The 18,126-nt window shown below is 38.7% G+C and overlaps 1 protein-coding gene across 1 annotated transcript; it reads left to right on the forward strand.

Annotated features, from left to right (window-relative positions):
- The first annotated feature begins 168 nt into the window (after positions 1-168).
- LOC134653942 (SWI/SNF-related matrix-associated actin-dependent regulator of chromatin subfamily A-like protein 1) lies at positions 169-15,888 on the forward strand. Its single transcript, XM_063509312.1, has 14 exons — positions 169-645; positions 850-1,066; positions 1,229-1,363; positions 1,526-1,631; positions 1,798-1,881; positions 2,300-2,480; positions 3,645-3,795; positions 5,008-5,172; positions 7,165-7,318; positions 11,408-11,539; positions 14,146-14,271; positions 14,927-14,986; positions 15,339-15,642; positions 15,676-15,888. The coding sequence occupies exons 1-14, from the start codon at positions 276-278 to the stop codon at positions 15,879-15,881; spliced, it is 2,391 nt and encodes a 796-aa protein (XP_063365382.1). The 5' UTR covers positions 169-275; the 3' UTR covers positions 15,882-15,888.
- The last annotated feature ends 2,238 nt before the right edge of the window (positions 15,889-18,126 follow it).

Here is an 18,126-nt window from a genome sequence, read left to right on the forward strand (position 1 = left end):
TTTTGCTATTTAAGACAGCGTTTTTACTGTTTTAAGATACATTACTTAAAAAAATTATTTAATGAAGAAGCGTTTTTCTATGTTACTCAAATAATGGAGACATCTGGTATTTGACACTTTTGACAGTGACAATGACAGCGTCAAGAAATCAAATCAGTTGATAAAAATCTGTGCGCGGTTTTGCTGTCTTTCTTTTTGTATTTAGAAGTTAAAAGAGAACTACTTTTCCTAAACACTGTAGAAAGTTTATAATCAAGCTGAGCTAGCCATGTGATATGGCTTGCACAAAGGAGGAAATAGAAAGAAAGCGCCTCGCTGCATTACAAAAGCGGCAAAACAAGACACAGGATCAAAACAAATTCATCGTGTCTTCCGCATCTCCAATCAGCACATCGTCACCTCGGACCCCTTTAAGGCAATCTTGGGCTGGTCCCGTACGAAATTCTAGTAACTTTGGTAATGGAATTAGGAGTTTCCATCCTTATGCAAAGCCTGAAAGCAGCGGGTCAGAAAGCAGTGTGCCGGTCACTAAAGTTGTGAGTGGTACTGTGTACCTCATTTCGGAAGAGAGGTTCGAGGTTAATCCGTCGGAATTCTGCCCTCCTCTCATAAATGTCTTCAAAACTATACCTTCTAAGAGCTATGGTAAGATTTTTTTAACACGACTTACGATTTTAATTAGTTAATACAAATCTAAAAGAAAAAGTAATACAATTAAATTGACCACCAAATTGCAGCTACAGCCCAATATCAGCATTAGTGCATTCCGACAAGGTTCACGATGATGCACTGGGTACGATAGGCGTGGCGTTCAAAGGGTTAAACATATATTGTCTAATTTTATTCTAGATCCCTCATCCAAACTATGGAATTTTTCTATAAATGACTACCAAGAGTTGATGTCCAAGGTGGCTCCCCTAGCCCCCCACATAGTGCTTGGAGCCCTGCCGCAGTTTGTGCTGAAGATCCTACGGACTCAGATCACAGACCCAAGGACTCTGGACTTGTCTCCCATTGAGTCTACACTTAGGAATAAGCTGATGCCGTTCCAAGAAGATGGAGTTAGGTAATTGTTTGTAACTAGTATTATTGTGGAACTCAATTCAATGACGAACTTTTCTATAGTTTAATTACTAAACTACATAACACTAACATACACTAGAACTACAACAATGTGAATTCATTCATTAACAAAAATTAACAGTCACACTGAAACTTTAATTTCTAGATTTGGCATAGCACATCGTGGCCGCTGCATGATAGCTGACGACATGGGCCTCGGGAAGACCTTCCAAGCCCTGGCTATAGCCAGCTATTACAAACACAACTTCCCCTTGCTCATCGTTACTACTTCTTCTATGAGGTAAGCCATTTGGCATAGACAATGAACTAGAATTACTATAGCCTTGTGCCGCCCACCATATAAAATTAGAGCCAAGGAAGTTTGAATCTTGTTGTATTTTCAATTGGGCATAGAACACACAGTTGGGAAGTCATTTGTTTCCACATTTTTTAATAATTTCAGAGAAACTTGGCAGAGCAAGATCCATGAGCTCCTGCCAACTATCCCGATGATGAATATCGTCACACTGAGCAGCAACAAGGATGCTCAGCTAGTTGCTGACAGACAGGTATTTAAAGTAGTCACACTATTTAAATTATAAAGTTCAATATATGTCATATACTACCAGCTATAGAGACCAAACCAGCGTTTAGCATAAGTTGAGGTTACGCGGCTAACACCCTTTCTCTCCCTGAGTTAAAATGCATTAAATTTAATCTCTGCTTAATTTTCAGACGCAAATAGTGATAGTAAGCTACAAGATGGTGACAATCCACAAGGATCTACTCAGAGACAAGAAGTTCGGCGTCGTTATTATAGTAAGTTCAGGTACTTACCTACTAGCTAATTAAAAGGCATTTGTTTTTATAGTAAAATGAAATTGAATGGTTTATAAGGCTGCGTTTCGACCAGAGCGTTAAGACTGCGTTAAGAATGCGTTGCGAGGGATGTGTTTTTAAGAACCAATATAATCATTGCGCGCTGATGGAGGAAAACAAATGAAGTGATTCTATTGGTTGTTAACAAACACATCCCTCCCACATCTCTGGTCGAAACGCAGCCTTAGTCTTGGTGGAAAATGGACAAGAGAAGCTGAGCTAAAAATAACATTTAATTAAAACACGTGCAATAATATATAGTATTTTGACTTGTATAGTGTTACTGTTATTAATTTATTATATTTATGTCAATGTCCCTTGTCTTTGTGTAACATGTTCTTATATTTTTTATTTTTAGGACGAATCTCATCAAGTGAAGACCCCAAACGCCAAATGCACGCTAGCGCTCAAAAATATCTCAAAATTGAGTGCTAGAATGATTTTATTGAGTGGCACACCGGCTCTGAGCCGACCTATTGAACTTTACACTCAGCTTGAGCTTATTGAGCCTAAGCTCTTCAACTCCTATAATGAATATGGTAAGTATTTACATATTATTATGTATACGCGTTAGCGCTCAATAATCTCGTTGAGTGTTAGAATGGTCCTATTGAGCGGTACACCGGCTCTGAGTCGGCCTATTGAACTTACACTCAGCTCGAGTTTATTGAGCCTAAGCTCTTGAACTCTTATAATGAATATGGTAAATAGTTAATTATTCAAGCTAGCGCTCAAGTTGAGTGTGACAATGGTACTTTTGAGTGGCACACCGGCTCTGAATGGACCCATTGAGTTTTACACACTCAACTTAATTTTATTGAGCCTTAGCTCTAACTCTTATAATGAACTAGCGACCCGCCCCGGCGTCGCACGGGTTACACAAAACCTTAACAAATTATACATAAACCTTCCTCAAGAATCACTCTATTGATAGGTGAAAACCGCATGAAAATCCTTTCAGTAGTTTTCGAGTTTATCGCAAACATACAAACAGACAGACGTGGCGGGGGACATTGATGTTTTATAAGGTGTAGGACAATCATACAATACGATACCGATATAAATATGACATTGATGCATCATCAATCCCATATATGCTATGCATCAATGTCGTATTACTGTTATAAGTTACCTACTCTATGGTTTACGGTTTGTGTTGGGGTGGTATTCCACATGTCCACTTTCTTTGTCCAATGTGTATTGCGTCTCACATTTTACTTAATGAGAGAGTGAGACTGCAATTGCAAATTGGATAATAGGTAGAATACCAACCCTTATAGTTCGTTTTTTTAGCATTAGAAAAAATTTAAACAACCTTGATGTGTCTTTTAATTGAAAAACATGTTTTAAAAATAAGTCACGGCAAATATGTAACAATTATGAATCTAATACGATCATTTATATTCTTCTGCTTTCATAAATATAAGTTACTGGTTTTTAAAAAGCGTTTTTCAATTAAAAGACATGTCAAGATAGCTTACCTTCTTTCTAATGCTAAAAAAAACGAACTATAGTGTTGCCTCTGGCTGCAGATCATTACAGTATTATTTATTTTATTTTTTATTTATAGCCTTATTTCAGAATACATTTTTTTTTATATCTACAGTTTTCCTTAATTTACTACGGTAACTGATTCTGTGTGCCTCATTACAGTATTACTCTCTATTGAATGATCAAGTAATGAGAAACTGTTCTTTGTGTAGGTAAAAGGTACTGCGCTGCCAAGCAAACCAATTTCGGGTGGGACATGACCGGGCAATCAAACTTGGCTGAACTGCAAGTTATACTACAGAAGCGGTTCCTCATCAGGCGCACCAAGGAGGAGGTCCTTACTGAACTGGAACAGAAGACCAGGTAAATATATATTATAGGACATTTTTACACAGATTGACTGAGTCCCACAGTAAGCTCAAGAAGGCTTGTGTTGTGGGTACGTACTAGCGATGGGTAGGACATCAATTTAAAATGAGTTTGTATGAGTACCTCATTTTCTAAAATGAGGTGTTACAATGTCTTACTGCAAATGAGGTGAGGTACTAGCATATTTTCAGCGTCGACTATTCCATTAATTCCAACGGCGACAAAAATATTTAATGTATATACATATTTATGTATTCATCACTTCCTCTAAAAATAAATAAATAGTAACATTTAATTGGAGTGCAATTCTGGAGGTTAAGAATAGAACTTTTAGGAGAAAGATAATTTTAGAATCAAGTAAAATGAATAGAGGAGTGAAGTAAGACATTTTTGCGGTACGAAGTATTGCGACAAATTAACAAAATGAGTGGTACAAATGAGGTGCCTCACGAGTGAGCAACTCAACACTAGTACGTACTCAGACAACGATATCACTACATAGTATAAAACAAAGTCGCTTCCCGCTGTCTGTCTGTCTCTATTTATTTATTTATTTATTTAGAGGTTTAATTCAGGCAACAAGGCCCATATTACAAATACCTTACAGACTAACATACATATATATTTTATAAACTTAAAACTAAACACTAGTTATTTAGTAAAAAACTAAACACTAGGCGACAAAACGGCGTGGCTCCGTTGAATCGTCTCCTCCTATGTATGCATAGATTTTTAAAACTACTCTAACGGCTCTAACGATGACATTTGATATCTGGGGGTTTTTGGGGACGAAAAATCGATCTAGCTAGGTCTTAATAGCTCTAGGAAAACGCGCATTTTTGAGTTTTTTTTTAATATGTATTCCAAGCAAAGCTCGGTCTCCCAGATATCGAATCTAATACCTTTAAACGAGCAATTCTTGTATATTTATTTATTTATATTTATATATATTTCGCGGATCTCGGAAACGGCTCTGTAACGATTTCGATGAAATTTGGTATATGGGGGTTTTCGGGGGCGAAAAATCGATCTAGCTAGGTCTTAGCTCTAGCAAAACGCGCATTTTTGAGTTTTTTTTTATATGTATTCCAAGCAAAGCTCGGTCTCCCAGATATTATTATTTTATGTACTTACGTACTGCATTCTATTATAGTGACGATTATTTGTGAAGTTTGTGAGTCGTGTAAATGAACCATCTGTTTCCAGAGAATCAGTGCTCCTAGACGAGACGCTCCTAGAATTCAGCAAGGAAGATAAGACGGGTCTCACCCAGATGGCTGAATCCTACCGCTCGTGCAAAGCTTCGGAACGGCATACTGCGCTGTTGAATTTCTTTAGCGAATCGGCCCGTGTCAAGATACCAGCCATATGGTGAGTATTGTCACTAGAGTTAGTCAAGTCAGTAAAGAAGACAAGGTCTCACCCAGATGGCAGAATCCTACCGCTCGTGCGTGGTTTCGGAACGGTATACTGCGCTGTTGAATTTCTTTAGCGAATCGGCCCGTGTCAAGATACCAGCTATATGGTGAGTATTGTCACTAGAGTTAGTCAAGTCAGTAAAGAAGACAAGGTCTCACCCAGATGGCTGAATCCTACCGCTCGTGCGTGGTTTCGGAACGGCATACTGCGCTGTTGAATTTCTTTAGCGAATCGGCCCGTGTCAAGATACCCGCCATATGATGAGTATTATCTTTAGGCACAGACAAGACATCCTCTAGACTGAGCATAGTAACGCTACCCCCTCTGCCACTTATACGGTAGTTTTACTCCATCTTCGAGTCAATCCCGTGCCGTGATTGGTCCGTGTCTTTGAACGGACCAATCACGGCACGGGATTCGCTCACCTCGTCCCCCCGCACCCCCGTATTTTTGGCAGCATCGGTTTCATGAAATAATTGCTCTAAACTCAGTCTAGAGGATTCCTAGTCTATGTCTTTAGGTTAACCAATGCACTCTTAAGGGGCCTACAGATTACCAGTCCGCCGGACGATATCGGCCTGGCAGTTGTTCAGAACTGTCACCTTTTGCGTTTAACTGACAGGCCTATATCGTCCGGCGGACTGGTAATCTGTGGGCCCCTATACTTCTAGTGATACCGACTCGCTTTAGGTAAGTAATCGTTTAGAGTGATATTATTAGAAGTTTTCGTTTAAGCTTGGGCAATAATGCTTTCGTATATCTGTCCGGTCGTTGTCTTGTTCTCTACAGGAGCCTATTGCATAACATTTTACAACTCATAATACAAGCGGACGCCTCTTTTCATTCCATTTTATTATTAGACTTCCGCTTGTATTATTAGTTGTAAAATGTTATGCAATAGGCCCCTGGTCGTATTTTTAGGGTTCCGTACCCAAAGGGTAAAAACGGGACCCTATTACTAAGACTCCGCTGTGCGTCCGTCCGTCCGTCCGTCCGTCCGTCCGTCCGTCCGTCCGTCCGTCCGTCCGTCCGTCTGTCACCAGGCTGTATCTCACGAACCGTGATAGCTAGACAGTTGAAATTTTCACAGATGATGTATTTCTGTTGCCGCTATAACAACAAATACTAAAAACAGAATAAAATAAAGATTTAAGTGGGGCTCCCATACAACAAACGTGATTTTTGACCGAAGTTAAGCAACGTCGGGCGGGGTCAGTACTTGGATGGGTGACCGTTTTTTTGCTTGTTTGTTTTTGCTTGTTTTGCTCTATTTTTTGTTGATAGTGCGGAACCCTCCGTGCGCGAGTCGGACTCGCACTTGGCCGGTTTTTTTGATATTTTTGTTTTTTAAGGCGCTAGAGCCCTTAAAAATTGCCAAAATGGCCGAATTGACTATGCCGCAATGAGAGGCGTGCTATTCAAAACTGATATCAATTAGTCAAAAAAGCAAAACGGTCCGACACAGATAATGTCATAATCATTTAGATTTCCAAATTTGGTTACGATTGGTTAAGTTTTGGAGGAGGAAACAGTCGAGTACGAAACCTCGATTTTTGAGATTTTTACGCAGGGTTTTTCGCCTTGTCCTTATCGCACTAGTTTTAGGAGCCGCTTCCGTTAGCGAGACGGGTATATTTACCTAAAATATTCAAATCTTAGCTCCTGTTGGCTCTTAAGCTTAGGAAACGAGGTGAGGCCTTTGCCCAGCAGTGGGACACTAAATTAGGTTCACAAAAAAAAGTCTAGTTTTTTTTAAGTGCCTTAAGAGCCATACAATTATTCAGTTCAAGCTATGTAAAACCGCTCAGACACTGGGTACTTAAATTTTAACTTGGATACGGAATGATACACTTCCGTTCGCTTTATTTTTTGTCAATTTTTGTGCTGTGTTCCATCATAACTAGTTCAATCTTGTTTATTTGTTATTTTTGTTATTTTTCCCAGTAAATACATCCGCCAACTGCTAAGTTCGTCCACGGACAAGTTCCTGGTGTTCGGCCACCACCGCGCCGTGGTCGACGCGATATGCTCCACGCTGGACGAAGAGCAGGTCCATTACATCTGCATCACCGGCTCCACTCCGACTAACGCCAGGGCCGTAAGTACCTAATACAGTAAAACCCGCTTAATACGATCACGTTTAATACGATTTCCCGCATAATACGCCATTTCACGCCGGTCCCTGCAGCTTTGGGCCTGTATTCATACAAATTTTCACGGTTAATACGACTCGCGTCCCGCTTAATACGGCATCTAAAATGTATATATTACTTATCCGTCCCGTTACGCACCATCTGCACGTTTGTTTTTTGACATAAACGGCTTATTATGTAATTCGTTGTATTTAGTATTGTTATGCAATACGCCGTTAGCCAACATTTCAATGTGTTTATTACCTACCTTAGGTTTTTTGTTTTATCTAATATCTTTTGTCGGGTCCTTATCGGGGTGAGAATTTTATGTCAGTTGCTTGACCATTATGGACCACGGAGTGCAAGCTATCGCTCACAGATTTATCTGCAGGCAGTTACTGCACGACTTTCTAGTTGAGCCTGTCGTTAGGGTTCCTAGATTATTTCACTGCGTGTGAACTTATACCTTACCTACACTAAGATTTAATTCGCTCATTATAACCGTTATTATATATTTTTTTTGTTTACGTTTAATACGATTTCCCGTTTAAGACGCTTTTTTTGCTAGGTCCCCTCAGAATCGTCTTAAGCGGGTTCTACTGTACCTATTTTACGGTGTTTTAAGGGTCGATGCAATATTATGATATGTACCATCGAGCTGATCTGATGATGGAGACAGCAGGTGGCCATAGGAACGCTGTGATAAAACAATGAAACCTAATAGGGTATTTGACTACTCGTAAAAATAGATAGATAGATAATATCGCCGGGTGAAAAGTAAAAGTCACTAACTAACATCATTGAAATTATTGGACAATAAACCGTGTTACAAGTGTAATAAAGTGCATTGTTACTTTAATTTTTTGATAGTACTTAGTGACTTTTACTTGTCACCCGACGATATATGGAAATAATACAAAAATACAGGACCTGAAAGTTTCAAAATTTGTGTTATTTTAACTTCCAAAAAGGGAAAAAGTAAGGATACCATTCGATTCCTTACATTTTATCCAAAAAAAGATTGTAAAGCAAAGCAACTATATACATAAACGCAATATTTCACCGACAAAAATGCAATTTTATTGTTAATAGTCCATATTTCAAGATGGGCTCTCAGTGACCTTGACGTCACGTTCACTTATCGTTTTGTTAGGAGCGTTTCGCGAGTGAAGTACGACTGTCGGACTTTGACTATCATTTTTGACTTTTGTCATAGAGAAATATAGTAAGACAAGAGTGCTCACTCCATACATCAGTTCAGACTATTAATTTCAGTGTCTACATCTAGCATCGAGTAGCGGAACTATCAGTACTGCTACTTGACAATAGATGTAGCACCGACCGGAAAGTCTTATCTCAACAGCATAAGACTTTCCGGTCGGTGCTACATCTATTGTCAAGTAGCAGTACTGATAGTTCCGCTAATAGTCTTTTTGGTACTAAAACTGATGTATGGAGTGAGCACTCTATGTATTTTTTTCTCTATGCTTTTGTGTTACTTTAATGCAATGGGTCCCATATAGACATTTGATCCTAAAAACAAATCTGTTGGATTGATACCATCAATGAAAATTTGTCATCTATTAGCCTGTTCGCCGTCGCGATTTCAGGAGGTTATACTGGTCGAATTTAAACTGTTGTGAGACATGCTAACATTGAATAATTTTACGGTTTAGAAAGGAGACCTAGGCTCTCCGAAACATGTCGCGCGAGTGACTTAAAACAAGTGAGTCTAAATGCAATATTATGATATGTACCATCGAGCTGATCTGATGATGGAGACAGCAGGTGGCCATAGGAACGCTGTGATAAAACAATGAAACCTAATAGGGTATTTGACTACTCGTAAAAATAGATAGATAGATAATATCGCCGGGTGAAAAGTAAAAGTCACTAACTAACATCATTGAAATTATTGGACAATAAACCGTGTTACAAGTGTAATAAAGTGCATTGTTACTTTAATTTTTTGATAGTACTTAGTGACTTTTACTTGTCACCCGACGATATATGGAAATAATACAAAAATACAGGACCTGAAAGTTTCAAAATTTGTGTTATTTTAACTTCCAAAAAGGGAAAAAGTAAGGATACCATTCGATTCCTTACATTTTATCCAAAAAAAGATTGTAAAGCAAAGCAACTATATACATAAACGCAATATTTCACCGACAAAAATGCAATTTTATTGTTAATAGTCCATATTTCAAGATGGGCTCTCAGTGACCTTGACGTCACGTTCACTTATCGTTTTGTTAGGAGCGTTTCGCGAGTGAAGTACGACTGTCGGACTTTGACTATCATTTTTGACTTTTGTCATAGAGAAATATAGTAAGACAAGAGTGCTCACTCCATACATCAGTTCAGACTATTAATTTCAGTGTCTACATCTAGCATCGAGTAGCGGAACTATCAGTACTGCTACTTGACAATAGATGTAGCACCGACCGGAAAGTCTTATCTCAACAGCATAAGACTTTCCGGTCGGTGCTACATCTATTGTCAAGTAGCAGTACTGATAGTTCCGCTAATAGTCTTTTTGGTACTAAAACTGATGTATGGAGTGAGCACTCTATGTATTTTTTTCTCTATGCTTTTGTGTTACTTTAATGCAATGGGTCCCATATAGACATTTGATCCTAAAAACAAATCTGTTGGATTGATACCATCAATGAAAATTTGTCATCTATTAGCCTGTTCGCCGTCGCGATTTCAGGAGGTTATACTGGTCGAATTTAAACTGTTGTGAGACATGCTAACATTGAATAATTTTACGGTTTAGAAAGGAGACCTAGGCTCTCCGAAACATGTCGCGCGAGTGACTTAAAACAAGTGAGTCTAAATGCAATATTATGATATGTACCATCGAGCTGATCTGATGATGGAGACAGCAGGTGGCCATAGGAACGCTGTGATAAAACAATGAAACCTAATAGGGTATTTGACTACTCGTAAAAATAGATAGATAGATAATATCGCCGGGTGAAAAGTAAAAGTCACTAACTAACATCATTGAAATTATTGGACAATAAACCGTGTTACAAGTGTAATAAAGTGCATTGTTACTTTAATTTTTTGATAGTACTTAGTGACTTTTACTTGTCACCCGACGATATATGGAAATAATACAAAAATACAGGACCTGAAAGTTTCAAAATTTGTGTTATTTTAACTTCCAAAAAGGGAAAAAGTAAGGATACCATTCGATTCCTTACATTTTATCCAAAAAAAGATTGTAAAGCAAAGCAACTATATACATAAACGCAATATTTCACCGACAAAAATGCAATTTTATTGTTAATAGTCCATATTTCAAGATGGGCTCTCAGTGACCTTGACGTCACGTTCACTTATCGTTTTGTTAGGAGCGTTTCGCGAGTGAAGTACGACTGTCGGACTTTGACTATCATTTTTGACTTTTGTCATAGAGAAATATAGTAAGACAAGAGTGCTCACTCCATACATCAGTTCAGACTATTAATTTCAGTGTCTACATCTAGCATCGAGTAGCGGAACTATCAGTACTGCTACTTGACAATAGATGTAGCACCGACCGGAAAGTCTTATCTCAACAGCATAAGACTTTCCGGTCGGTGCTACATCTATTGTCAAGTAGCAGTACTGATAGTTCCGCTAATAGTCTTTTTGGTACTAAAACTGATGTATGGAGTGAGCACTCTATGTATTTTTTTCTCTATGCTTTTGTGTTACTTTAATGCAATGGGTCCCATATAGACATTTGATCCTAAAAACAAATCTGTTGGATTGATACCATCAATGAAAATTTGTCATCTATTAGCCTGTTCGCCGTCGCGATTTCAGGAGGTTATACTGGTCGAATTTAAACTGTTGTGAGACATGCTAACATTGAATAATTTTACGGTTTAGAAAGGAGACCTAGGCTCTCCGAAACATGTCGCGCGAGTGACTTAAAACAAGTGAGTCTAAACCGTAAAATTATTCAATGGTTATACTGGTATTATTATTTGTTTTGACATAAACCCAATTTTAATGTTATTGTAAAATCAATACCCAATGGTTTTGTGCTTCACCAGGATTTAGTAGACAAGTTCCAGTACGTGGAGTCCTGTCGGTGCGGCGTGCTGTCCATCACGGCGGCCAACAGCGGGCTCACACTCACGGCCGCCAAGCTGGTGCTGTTTGCCGAGCTGCACTGGAACCCTGGCGTATGTGTCCAATGTTGTCCAAGTATAGAGTACCACAGGATTTAGTGGACAAGTCCCAGTACGTGGAGTCCTGTCGGTGTGGCGTGCTGGCCATCACGGCGGCCAACAGCGGGCTCACACTCACGGCCGCCAAGCTGGTGCTGTTTGCCGAGCTGCACTGGAACCCTGGCGTATGTGTCCAATGTTGTCCAAGTATAGAGTACCACAGGATTTAGTGGACAAGTCCCAGTACGTGGAGTCCTGTCGGTGTGGCGTGCTGGCCATCACGGCGGCCAACAGCGGGCTCACACTCACGGCCGCCAAGCTGGTGCTGTTTGCCGAGCTGCACTGGAACCCTGGCGTATGTGTCCAATGTTGTCCAAGTATACAGGGTGGCGCATTCAGATCGGTCAGTATGGGAAAATCTGAAACTATAAGACATACGACGATCTCTTCTTAGGAACCATGTCATCGATTTTAGTAACAAGAAAAACTGCATTCATACATTTAAAAAAAATGTGTACTCAGCTCGGGAATCGAACCCGGACGTTTTGAAGAAAAAAATCTAAAATTATTTCTATTTAGATATCGATTGTGTAGTAGTGATGGGTGGGACATCAATTTAAAATGAGTTTGTATGAGTACCTCATTTTCTAAAATGAAGTACTACAATGTCTTACTTCAAATGAGGTGAGGTACTACAATTTTTTTTGCATCGACCGTTCCTCCGGCTTCAAAAAACTCCAACGGCAACAAAAATTATTTAATGTATAGACATATTTATGAAAGACATATTTAAAATGTATGAAAGCCTGCAGCGCTTACGCTTGTTGTCTTTCGTGTGTCATTTTCGGCGCGGCGACATTGAAGTTGGGCGTGTGTCTGTCTCACTCCCTCTTTGGATAAATATAATTCATTGTTTCATTTTGAAAGGATTTTTGAGGGAATGTCCCAGTCAGTGACGCGTGAGGCGGTGAGCGAAACTTCAACGAGTTTCTCGGTGGACCTTTTGTCTTTGCAATAAGGTTTGTAGTTCGGCAGTTAACAGACTCATTTGAGACTCAAATGAAGGTTTGGAAGGTTTTTTCAAATGAAGTGTTTGAATGATTTGTGTGGTAAGACCTGTTGTGATGCGTGCGAGTAAATGAGTAAAATGAATAGAGGAGTGAAGTAAGACATTTTTGCGGTGTGAAGTACTGCGACGATTTAACAAAATGAGTGGTACAAAAGAGGTGCCTCACGAGTGAGCAACTCAACACTATTGTGTAGGTCTTAAGAAGTAAATGTTACTATGAAACATGATGTCTGAAATGAATAAAATGCATTGTTTTCATATCCTTTAATTTACTTTAGTATGTTTTCGAAATGGCCACCATTTTTTTCAATACATTTTACATAAAAAAAAATTAAATGTATGAATGCAGTTTTTCTTGTTACTAAAATCGATGACATGGTTCCTAAGAAGAGATCGTCGTATGTCTTATAGTTTCAGATTTTCCCATACTGACCGATCTAAATGCGCCACCCTGTAGAGTACCACAGGATTTAGTGGACAAGTCCCAGTACGTCGAGTCATGTCCATCACGGCGGCCAACAGCGGCAACAACCCTGGCGTATGTATCCAATTTTGCAGAAGTATAGAGTACCAGTGGAGGCAGTAGACTGTAGAGCTACCCATTCTTTGAATTGTCAGTCGCTGCGGCAATAACTCACATACTTGCATATCGGCACAGAATAAATAATAGTACTAGGTACAGAAGACTCACTCTCTAACAAAACGCGTGTGTTACGATCAGCACAGATATGGCCGCTAGGTGGCGGCAGCGCCACGTGCGGCTTATGGCTAGCCACCAAAATTGGTGTGGAACGGATGTACTTTTAGCTACCTGTAGCAAAGCGACGAAATCGCGGAGTGAGACACGCCTGGCCCAGCATACAAAATTATAGCCAAGGCAGTTTGAATTTTGTTGTATCTTCAATTAGGTTGAATTTCATTTGATCGAAAATTTTACGAGACAAATGAAATGCTACCTACTTTGTTTTCAATTAAGGTTGACATTCCATCGAAACTAAGTGTACATCCTAATGTATATTGGGCGGCACGAGGTTACAGTTCAAACACGATCCCTAATTTCACTGTTACTAGGGATTTTTTTTCCTTGATCTACCTATATAAATAATAGATTCTTTACCTATATCGGATGGAACAGAACGAAGGGCTTTTAAGCACACGGGGAATTGTTTATTACTTAATTTTTCACTTATTAATCACGTTAATATTTCTACCCGTTTTTAAGACAGAGTTTGTTAAACAACCGTGCAAAAATCTGTATGTTTCAACCCTAGGAAGTAGACTCTATGAATGACATGACATACTGTGTCAATTTTAAATGTAAATAACTTTGTAGGGTTGTCACTGATACAAAAGTATTTCATTTTTATGATTATATTTTACAATTTCATCCAGCTTTACGATTATAATAACTCGATTGTAGATGACTTAGATAACAATATCCTTTCAGCTCAGTCTCTAGAAATGTTCCACCCTGTATATGTCTATACATAACGAGGTTTTTGTCTGGTATCCTATGATACCAGACAAAAACCTCATATGATTTCTCTTATAGATCCTGACGCAAGCGGAGTCGCGCGCGCATCGCATAGGGCAGCAGGGCGGCGTGTGCGCGCGGTATCTGTTGGCCAGAGGGACCTGCGACGACTATATGTGGCCCATGCTACAAGGAAAACTCAATGTAAGCACATTTTTCAATAATAGAGATCTCTTTTTAGCGATAAGACCGCCTCTTGTTTAATCTCTTCTTTTCTGTTTTATTTGTATTGTTTTCTGTAATGAGGTGTGCAGTGAAGAGTACATATTTGTATTGTATTGTATTTTTTTACCCGATTGCTCAAGAAGGATTTCTCAAACGTACGCATGTATTATGTATACACATCGGTAACTCGTTGCATTTAGGTAGCACTTAAAGGCTTTTGTTAGAAAGGGACTTCCACTTGTATTACAAGTTACAAGCTTTTGATAAACAGGGCAGTGGTCTGGTTTAGGTGATCTTTCATTATTTTTGTTTGTGTTATGTGCACCATGTTATTATAAAGACTAATATCTGGGAGACCGAGCTTTGCTCGGAAGACATATAAAAACTCAAAAATGCGCATTTTCCCAGAGATAAGACCTAGCTAGATCGATTTTTCGCCCCCAAAAACCCCCATATAGCAAATTTCATCGAAATCGTTAGAGCCGTTTCCGAGATCCCCGAAATATATATATAAATAAATAAATAAACAAGAATTGCTCGTTTAAAGGTATTAAATAGATAGATAGATACAAGAATTGCTCGTTTAAAGGTATTAGATAGAATTTTTTTATTAACTTCTATATTTCACTAACAGGTACTGAACGACGTTGGTCTAAGCGGGGACTCGTTTGAAGGCACCACCACCAAACACCAAGTAAGTACCTAATTTACGGTACCCTTTACGGGACCCTATTACTAAGACTCCTCTGTCCGTCTGTCTATCTGTTACCGTGACAGTTGAAATTATCACAGATGATATATTTCTGTTGCCGCTATAATAACAAATACTAAGAAGTACGGAACCCTCGGTGGGCGAGTCCGACTCGCACTTGTCCGGTTTTTTTATACCATGATACTATTAAAGTGACTTTATTTACTTTTTAAGCCATGGATGTTACTAATTAAACTTTGTTCTAAAATTATTTAGATTGCTCTGACCCTGTCTTTATTGACCGGAAGAGACTTGTCTAATCGACTTGCGTCCAATCAAAGAATATTCTTTTCAGGAAAGCAAAACCAACATAACCCAGTACTTAAGCCCAAAATGTCCGAAGAACCCAAACGACTACATCCCAGGCACCAACATAAGGAAGGACTCCCAATATACACAAACCAATCAAAATAACAACAGTTCATTTAACACATTAGGCGTTATTGACGCACATAACCCACAGACCAATAAAAATAATAACAGTTCGTGTACCATATTAGGTGATATTGGACAAAGTTGTAGTACCACATTAGGCGATTTTAACGAGTCAAAGTATCCACAGACGAATAAAAATAACAACAGTTCATTTACCACATTAGGTGATATTGGACAAAGTTGTAGTACCACATTAGGCGATTATAACGAGTCAAAGAACCCACAGACTAATAAAAATAACAACAGTTCATTTACCACATTAGGTGATATGAGACAAAGTTTTGGTACCACATTAGGTGATTTTGACGAGCCTTTTGATACTAGTGTTAATGACGCTGATATGACTAAGTCGTTTCTAGATGATGATGAAGGCGATGAATTGTTAGCTGCGTTGGATTTATGATACTAGATTTAGACCACTACATAGTATAAAACAAAGTCGCTTCCCGCTGTCTGTCTGTCCCTATCAGGGATGTTGCGAATATCCGCAACCGCGGAACTTCCGCATTATTTTCAACATCCGCATCCGCATAAAATCGATGCGGATTTAATGCGGATGCGGATGTGGAACAGGTCGGTACAGGAACGTCTTAGCATGCTAGACTGCTAGGTAATTTAGTCATTAACCAAAAAAACCTATTAGAAATGAGCAGTCAAGCGTGAGTGGGACTTAATGTACGGAACCCTTGGAACGCGAGTCCGACTCGCACTTGGCTGGTTTTTTGAAATAAAAATTCCTAAAATGTAATATTTGACGTTTTTTATGGTACTATCTTGACATCCGCATCCGCGGATGTGAGCCTTTAAAAATCCGCATCCGCATCGGCGGATGTCAAAAAATCGGCATCCGCAACATCCCTGGTCCCTATGTATGCTTAGATCTTTAAAACTACGCAACGGATTTTGATGCGGTTTTTTTAATAGATAGAGTGATTCGAGAGGAAGGTTTATGTATAATTTGTTAATCCGTGCGAAGCCATGCAGGGCGGATCGCTAGTGTTTTTATAATTATTTTTTGGATCAAAAATAACTCTGCAGGAACACAGAATAGATAATCAGTACGTACCTACAGAATTTTTACTGTCTTACAAAACCAAAATTGAAAGAGAATCACATTATCCCTCTTTAACACATGAGTCGCATGACACGGTCTCTTTCTCGCTCATTAGACTGTATTAAAATGCCTTATATAGTTTTCAAAGGACTGTCTCATTTCAAACATAGATAGAGATAATCATACTATCTTTGTCTTACACTAGTACTAGCACCCAAAACAAAAGGATGAGTATAGTTTTCCTGGTTCTTACTGACTGACAAATTGGTTTGACCAACTATACCTTAATGACAGTTCGCCGGTCGAAGTATTTTACAGATGGCACTGGCATAGGTTTACCTGTCAATCCCTAGAATTGTCAAACTCTTTTTTTTATATATTATGGCCTGGATGCCTTAAGCCAAATCTCAGAACAAAACTAGAGACAGGGGAAACCTATGCTGGCGCCATCTATGCAAACCTTTGGCAGTTGACAGTTTGATCGTTCTACTTATGACCTGTTTTCTCAGTTGCAATTTTTTGATTTATGATCTTTTGAGCCGGATAAAATCTTTGTAAAGACAATAAGACTGAATACAATATTTATCGGATAAATATCAATTATCCAAGCGTGATTGTGAAGTTTTCCTCCAAATCGATGTTTCTCTATATGATGTCTTGATTAAACAGATATTTTTTGTATTTTTTTTCTACAACTGATTTAATATTTTGTACTTGATAATTATAATACAAACATCATCTTTAAATAACAAATGAGTTATTGTTATTCTTGAGTTGAATGAAGCAGAGGGTCTACCCCGAACACCGATGTTCGCAAAATGCGGGCATCTTTCTCTTCTACTGCAACTAAGGCGTAATTAGAATGACAAAGAAAGATGCCCGCAATTTCCGAATTTCAGTGTTCGCGGTAAGGCATCTGAGTCAATAGCTATTTATAATTTGGATTCTCTTTACATTCTACACCTACACGTAAGTACATACAGTCAAGGTTTAAGATTATCGAAACGCCTAATTTAGCGTAAAATTACTAAATGCAGCCAGCAACAAAACTTAATAGCTAAGCGGGCAAGGTATTCAAAATGATGTGTATAAAGGTGTATTTAATTAGTACATTACGATACAAGTGTGGTACGTTGGTCATTTGTCATATCACACGAGGCGATATTGTGCGCGCGAGCTGTAGGGCTGAGATGGCCGACTCTTTATCATTTGTCACCATGGCTGTCACGTTCACCAGGAATTGTTGTTTTTACAACATACTTGCGAGAGAAAAAATCAAAACTTACATAATATTTTTGGTGCATTAGTCGCATCGATATCTTAGACCTGGACTTGACTGAATACTTAGGTTATACAATTGTAAATATTCTAGAATAAAGTATTTACTGAACTACATAGTTGTTTATTTATCTTTCTAATAATAGAAGTAAGCCTCCATAAATATTATTACTTGAACCTACTGTTTCAAAACAAGAATGAGAAAACAAGATAATGTACTAGGCTTGTTCGGACTGCGTTAGTAATATAGTCGAGTAGCGAGTATTTTAGTTACTAAAATCGATCAACTGACCAATAAACTTTCGCAATACAGACG

The sequence above is a fragment of the Cydia amplana genome, chromosome 14 (genome assembly GCF_948474715.1).
Source record: "Cydia amplana chromosome 14, ilCydAmpl1.1, whole genome shotgun sequence".
NCBI classification, from domain to species: Eukaryota; Metazoa; Arthropoda; class Insecta; order Lepidoptera; family Tortricidae; genus Cydia; species Cydia amplana.